The following is a 7,895-nucleotide window of genomic DNA, read 5'->3' as shown; positions in this document are numbered from 1 at the left end:
TGAGAATTTAATATGTGTGTGACCATGATACACAACAAGTGCCTGTCCAGCAGGGTGACATCAGCAGAGGGGAATCTACTGGTCTCCCTGCCCAACTCCTGCTGGCATCACAAGCAAGTGGGGGGAGAGGAGAGGGGGAGGAGAGGGGGCGTTGTGGAGTCAGCCACTGTCTCAGCACTACTAACATAGAAAGCAGCAGTGCTGAGCAGGGGACGCCTCTTGCCATTTGAGTTCCTCAGCGCACTGGGAAACTCTTTATGTCAGCGTGCATGAGTGAAAACAAGGATGATGACATTATTACTGTTTGTATGTTTGTTTTTATTAAAGGTATATTATATTAAAAAAAAATCTCAAATTTTAGTCTAAACCAGGGGTGTCAAACATACGGCCTGCGGGCCAAAACCGGCCCATTTGGGCTTTCAATGCGGGCCGCTTGATGATTTTTGAAAGTAAAAAAAAAAAGCTCAAATACTTCATGTCTGTGATATTTTTTTCAAATGTTATTTCTCTAAATATGACTTAGGGATGATAATATCGGCCAACCGATATTTTCATGGCAGAAACACCACAGTCGTGTGGACAAAATCTACGTCTCTGACAGACGCGTGACATCATCAGCTCAAACAGCTCCATGTCATGCCATGTTTTAAGTGTAGTGTGTTTTTAGTCTGGTTAGGTCAACTGAATTGTAGACTCGTATTTCCAACAGACCTCAAATAGGATACTGTGAACCAATGGCATCGTAGAAGCCAATACTGGGGAGGGGGCGCCAAGACAAATTGCTTTTCTTTGCTGACATTTTTTTTCCTCTTGATGTGATGCCTTAAACAGAATGTATTGTCCATTACTGTTCATGCTGAGCTGAGCTGGCTCTTCCAGTTAAGTACACAAACAAAACCTTAGTCATTTCCCAAACTATCAAATACAAATGGTCCAACATCAGCAGAAGTCTCACTGACAAATGTAGTTGTAATTTGCCTGCACCGCTGTTTCCTCATAGCTGCTGGTGCAGCAGTAAAAGAACACGTGTTTGAGGTTTAGGAGATGAAGATGAGCTTTATAAGGTAGTGGAGCCGATAGGTATGAGTCAAGAACAGCGTGTTTCTCGTGAAATCAGAGGATGTTGTCAGAGTCTCAATTACAAAGAAATTAGATTGAATGACTGTATTTTCCAGACCATAAGTCACACCAGTTAAAAAATGCATAATGAAGAAGAAAAAAAAACAGATATTAGTCGCTCCGGAGTATAAGTCGCACCAGCTAGCTAGAATGCCCTCTAGAGGCTGTCATATACATAGCTAGCTAGAATGCCCTCTAGAGGCTGTTAGAGTATAAGTCGCAAACACAGTCAAAGGATGTAAAAAAAAAGTGCGACTTATAGTCCGGAAAATACGATACGCTACAAAGTCCATCTTTGTCGGAGACTCTTTGTCGGCTGCAGGGACTCGGGGGCAGATGTTTCATCTGACTCGCAGCACATGGCACAGCCTTCAGGAGTCAACGGAAGAGGAAGAGCAGTGAGAACAAGAAAAGCTCAAGGAAACGGAGGTGGGGGTGGGGGATGAATACACGGGCCAGCTCACAGGAACTGGAGGGAAAACTCATGTCGAGGGCCTGAGGTCGAAGGCTGAGAGCCACCAGTCACCTCCTTAATCTGTTCCGTCCACATGGAGGTGAAGACAAGTCAGCACCCTTCTAAGTAGAATTTCTCACCTTGACCCATTCTCAATCCTCCTTCTCGCCTCTGCGTCTCCTGTTACAGACTCAACCTTATCTGTCACCTCTCTTATTCCTGTCTCCTCACAGACTGTGTGCAGCTTTATACGGACATGTGACAATGACTTTTAACGTTGTCACCACTTCATCAATCAGGACTGCAGTGGTCGGAGTCTGTCTCTGGTGGGGTTTTTTGTTTGTTTGTTTGTTTGTTTGTTTGTTTCCTGTTTGTGCTCATGAATAAACAAACACACCTCCTGTTATATTTCCTCATCTTGGACAAACTCTGACATGCACACATTCTTTAATTCTAGCTAATATTATGTTCCGGTTGATGATATCCGGTTAGGCAATGATTATATTACCAACTGTTGCTGTGCGCACTTCCATCGATGTGTGGAAACCACCCATTGTTGTTGCTCAGCAGGACAGGAAGCACCTTTTACAACAAGCTCACACTGATTCAGTCCAACCAGGCCGATTACTCAACGCTGGCAGTCACAGCGGCTTTATTACTTTGTAACGGACTTAAATTGCTCACTGAACTCTAATAATGACCAAACCTGCATCACTATGTGTCACCGTGTGGATGCTTAAGTGTGGCATACTGTTGGACTGTGGGGAAAAAAGCCACAGACATCAGCGAGAACATGCAACTGCCGCAGAAAAAGACCAGGATTCAAACACGTGACCTTATTCCTGTAAAGCAAGGGTGATAATCACTCTATTCATTCCTAAATATGCCCAAAAATGTACAGTATATCCTGGGAAAAAAGATCAAGAAAAATATAAGTATATTTCAACAATTACTTTCATTTGTTTTAAAGGCTTGACATACACGTCACGATAACGACAAGGATCCGATGCCTTTGTAAAATATTCCGCCATCTCGTCCTGAAATGTCTGCTGGGATATTTGTGCATCATCCTGATCACTCCAAAAAAAAAAAGATTGAGAAGAGAAAGAAGGCGAAAAGCAGAGAAGAGCAGAGCTGCTGCGGAGCCACAACTGTGACCTTACAAGGCCAATGCAGGTGGTGCAGAAATGGTGCCTGAGGACGGGCCGTCGTATTGGACATTAACTCCTGGCACTAGTCCACTAGCCTGCTGAGAACCAGCAGACAGCAAACTCACTCCTGCCACTTCACTCCGGCTCTTCGGTGGCGATCAGCCCCGGGAATAGCAGCTATGTGAGCATGACTGCACGGGACTATTTCTGTGTGCGCTGCTACTTGACATTGAGAGGCCGGGATTAGGTGGCTCCACTACTGTAAATGACAAACCCCTGTCAGTCACACACACACACACACTCACACACACACACTCATGCTTTTGAAAGTAAACATGGTCATATGTGTAACAAGCCTTACTGTAAGTTAGCCCTGAGCATCAACGACATTAAGACGTTTGTGCACTTTTGAAATTTCCTAAATCAAAATGAGATGCATTTCAAGAAAAAAAAACATGTGCACAACATCTCAGGAACATTAGCTTTAAGGGGAATTATTGTGTTCCTAAATTCCATTAAATGGGTATTTTGCGTTTGTCCGCATGTAGCTACCCCTACTGCCCTGTAGGTGGTGCCAATCAGGCATTTAAAGGCCTATTCTGTTATTCAAATGAATGAATTTAACCTTGTAAACACAATTAAAACTTTTTACACAAGCAGGGAAGTGAGCATGCGAGCTATGTTTTGTTAGCAATGTAGCTCCATGTTAGCTGCATGCTAGTATGTATCATATCAGATTGCCATTACGGCTAATAACCCTGGTGCTCCTCTCAACTCTTCTTCGGCTTTATTGGAAAGTGTGAATCCTGTGAGCTTCATTACTGCCACCTATTGAATTTACTGGTTTTAACCCTTTTGTTGATTTTACTGCTGACAAGTCCAAACCATTAATCAGATTAAAAAAATAAAGTAGTTTTTTGGTGACAGATAAGTAAACATTTATCTAACGTGCCGACTGCACAAATACACATGGTTTAGTGTTTTTTCATTTCCCTAACAACTGGTATAAAAATAGAGGATTACTGCATCAGGTACCACACCCTCATGGTTCATCTGAACATCTGTCTTTAACTACAGCAGCATCTTGTTGATCCAGTATATATAGGGAGTTTGGGAATCACATCCACCGGCAGCGTTGAAAAGAATTCCATGGCAAACATGTAAACACTGCTGCGGAGTTCTGCTTGTAATGGTACGGTTAGCCCCTGGAACCCACACAGACACACCAAAGCATTTCCTTACCGCATTTACACACACACACACACACATACACACTCAGTGTAACAACATCCATGTAGGAGGTTACTTCAAGGAGGTGACTAACGTTTGGCTGGGGCTCTGCTGGCCTTTGAGCCCAGCTGGATCTTTGACGCTCCTCGTCATTCCCATTAAACGCGGCCTGCTGCCCGCATGACAGCATCACTGCATCCTGCTGGTATTTGCTGTACGTGGTCTCTCTGAACTCTGCGGCGTTCAGGGCCGCACCAGGCCTCAGATGTTGGAGCTGCTCGTGCGTCTTTGAACGTAACATCTGCTGTGAGTAGAGAGAGCCGGGGTACAGTGTGTTGTGGCTGATCAACAGGTGTTGTCTTGACTATACACACAAACACACACGCACGCACAAACACATCTGTTCCCTGTGGATCTGTGCATATAAAGAACTGAAAGTTAGTTTCAACATTGCACGCTGTCATTGATCAACTTTCACTGAGAAAGTTCCATTCAATTAAGACTTCAGATCAGAAATCAGAAATAAGGTTCAAGCTTCAAAATAAAAGTGATGTCCAAACATTACAAACAAAGGCCACACTTTGTAGGTTCAAATTCCGGGTTAATAATAATTTATATTTACAATGTTCTTTTTCCTTTTCAGTCAGTGATTTGTTATAAAAAAAGTCATAACGGTGTAAGAAAAAGTCTAAATTTTTAACTAAATATCTGGATTCTATGGTTCTGAGATTCATGAGGGGGAAAAAATTCAAATCTCAAGACAGGATTGTGAGCATTTTTCCCTAATAAGTCATGAGATAGAAAGAGCGGGAGTAGGTTTTGGAATTCAGAGGAAAAAAGATTAAAATTCTTGGCTCCAGAGAAAGGGCAGCAATCTGACTGTAATCCCAGAATATGACTTTGTTAACTTTGATCTTTAAAAAAGAAAAATCCAACCTATTTTTACATGACCCTCATCTTCCACCAGTCTTTGTTAAACTTAATGATGAACTTACGGAGCTTTTCGCAGCATCCACTGAAGGTGTTTGTTTTCTCAGTGCTGAACATAATGGCTGCGGCGGCCAGGATACAGGTGCTTGGGTTTCAAACTGATCTCACGTCAGAGATAGGAAATAAAAATATTGTCTTTACTAAAATTGGCCCCGAAGAGCGTTCTCGCGTCCAGACGGCTCAACATTAAAATATCGCACTTTTTATATGTTGTCTGACTCAGGAAGTGAAGCAAAGGGCAGAAAATAAACCCTGACCTTTTAAACGCCAAGAACATGGTGTAATCAGCAAGTATCCATGTCTAGAGTCAAGGATTAGAGTCAGATCATCTTTTATTTGTTTTTGTTTTTTTTTACTTCGCTTTGAAAAAAATAAATCACATATGAACATCACTTCAAAACGGCAGGACAGGATTTGAAAAGGTGGAACACTTGAATTCACATTTTTGCTTTTGCTCAGGCAGCTTAACATGAATCTGAGGGAATTTCTCCTGAAGCGGTTGTAAGACAACATGACATTTAAACAGTTCTTTCTGCTTCAAACTCAGCGAAACGGTTTGGCGACGCCAGTGATGTGTACGATAATGCCATGACATTGACTTCTAATACTGAGCCAACTTCTAATAGTGTGGCCCAGAGACCCCTGAACCTGCAGGACACATTTGGGGTCGAAACCTTTATCTTTACCACTGTGCCTTTGAGCAAGGCATCGCCTGCTACAGCTTGACAGATCACACCAGTTCTACTTGGCAAATTCCAGGTATGGGAATCCACAGAGCACTGAGGACAAGTATTCAAAATAATAATAATAATAATAATAAAAATAACATCGATTTCAAGATTAATTTATTCATCACAGTGCCATTGATCATTGTTTGAGTGCCAAATCCAAAGAAATCAGGTTTTTCATCACTTTTCATGAAGTACTTGAACGTCTTATGGATCTTCTGCTTTTTTTTTTTTTACTTTTACACTTTGTTTCATAAATAAATATTGTCCAATAGGAAATACAAAAACAAATGTAACATTCTTTTTAAAAATGCAGAAGACTGTTAAAAAAATCTATATAAATAAAGTTAGCTTAAATAAATAAATTAGAATTATAAATATACTGTTGACTGTACACAAAACAGAGATGGACTTGTGCAGGAAACAAAAGTACAGGTCGAGCTCTTATTGTTGTTAAAAAGAAGAAAAAAAAACTTTTTTTTTTTTCTGATTTAGTTCAGTCTGAGAAGACTTTTCACACAGTCAAGAAGCAGCACAGAGTCTAGAATTTAGTCCTTTCTTCTTCCCGTTCCTTCGTCTCCTCCTCTGTCACCTCTCGTCTGGAGCGTCGAGTTTTCCAGTTTGAAGCGACCGTTTTTTACAGGAGGTCTACGGGAATATGTTCATCCGAACGTCCAGAGGAGGATCACACAGACAGCCCCTTTCTTCGTGTACGTTCCTTTTTCCTTGAAGGACCTTCTCTCGTGGTTCACTTCTCTTTTTTTTATTTTGAGGTAGAATTTCTGCATCGTCTGGTTTGAGGAAGTAACAGCAGCAATGAGCGAAACAGAGACTGACGAGACGTATTTTAGGACTGAGGGTGTCTGTGATCCTCCCACTCACCCCTCATCGTCTCCTCAGTGGTTGGAAGCTAACCCCAGTTTGACCTTCTCCTCATTCTCCACGTCATACGCTCCTCTCTTGTGAAACCTGTGAAGAAAACAAACATTTTTAGCATCTAGCCATTTTTTTGCTTTATGATTTAAAAAAAGGTGTGTTTGTTTGCATTTCACTCACCTCAACATTAATAAAAGTATGATGATGGTGAGGCACACGGACGAAAGCACCACGGCCACCACGGCCAGAGCTGTGGTGCGGCTGTAGCCCTCGGGCGACTGCACGGGCAGCAGCGTGATGAACTCACATCTTTCACCGGAGTAATTTGGTAAGCACCTGCAGACAGGTCGCAGACAGAGGTTAATAATTGAACAGATTCTCAGGTTCCTGACTGGAGGGTGTGGAGCAGAGTGTGTACTTACACACAGGACGGGGCGCGGAGGTCCTTCAGGTACTGGCAGGTGCCGTGAATGCAGAAATCCTTATACTTCTTAAGACAGGGATTCCTCTTCTTTCCCTTTCCCTTCGCTCTCTTTCTTCCGTTTCCTCTCCTCATTCCCTCGGTGTTCTCAGCCTCAACCCCTTTGGGTTTGCTCGACATGGCGACTGAAACCAAAGACGAGAGAATTAGAGATTTACATTTCACTGAATATGTTGGATTACAATAGTTTTTTGACCAAAAAATAGAAGAAATACCTCGTGGCATATCTAGTCTGTCATCTCCAGACAGCTCATAGTTGTACTCTTCCTCGTCGTAGTATTGGTCGTCATCGTACTCCTCTTCATCTCCTTCCTGAGAGTACGCTACGGTGGTTGCACTTCTGCTCTCGTCCTCCATCCTCCTGTCTTTGGTTGTGTCCACAAAGTTGATGACAGCCGTGTGCCGCTGCGGCCTCTCGGTGTCATACCTGTCCACCGCGGCACCGCTCACCAGCCTGGACACCGCTGCAGAAGAAGACATTCAAACGTTAGAGTTAGAGTAAAAAAAAAAAATATATATACACATATATATCAAAGAAATCCAATAGTAACTCCTGAGAAACTCTGCCTCCTGTGGGCACCAGCAGTGAACACTGCTGGGATGCTGTGCCAGAAGTGGGCGGGGCTCCAGAGGCAAGTTGAAACATGTCGTGCACAAGAAAGCATGGGGCAGAATTTTTGGAATTTTTTTGTGCAATAACACAGCGCCCTGTGAGGAAATTAATCCTGCCTGGATTAACAGGCGTTTGATTCAGACCTGTTACGGCACAAGGTGGTGTGTAAATGAAACGAGGGGCAAATAGCGCGTGGGGGGCGGGTTGGGGGGGGGGGGGCCGGGAAAAGTTTCGTATATACAGACACACGTAC

General features: G+C 42.9%; 1 protein-coding gene across 1 annotated transcript in view; it reads right to left on the bottom strand.

Annotated features, from left to right (window-relative positions):
• Positions 1-5,258: 5,258 nt before the first annotated feature.
• Positions 5,259-7,895, bottom strand: part of hbegfa (heparin-binding EGF-like growth factor a) — a 3,352-nt gene continuing 715 nt past the window's right edge. The window contains exons 2-6 of the mRNA XM_008327427.3: positions 7,245-7,493; positions 6,971-7,154; positions 6,729-6,884; positions 6,555-6,641; positions 5,259-6,463 (exon numbers count right to left, since the gene is read on the bottom strand). Of these exons, the coding sequence (XP_008325649.1) occupies positions 6,569-6,641; positions 6,729-6,884; positions 6,971-7,154; positions 7,245-7,493 (662 nt within the window). The 3' untranslated portion in view covers positions 5,259-6,463; positions 6,555-6,568. The remainder of the gene's footprint in view (positions 6,464-6,554; positions 6,642-6,728; positions 6,885-6,970; positions 7,155-7,244; positions 7,494-7,895) is intronic.

The sequence above is a fragment of the Cynoglossus semilaevis genome, chromosome 15, assembly GCF_000523025.1.
Source record: "Cynoglossus semilaevis isolate Cse_v1.0 chromosome 15, Cse_v1.0, whole genome shotgun sequence".
Classification (NCBI taxonomy): domain Eukaryota; kingdom Metazoa; phylum Chordata; class Actinopteri; order Pleuronectiformes; family Cynoglossidae; genus Cynoglossus; species Cynoglossus semilaevis.
This window is presented reverse-complemented; position numbering and strand designations above follow the sequence as displayed.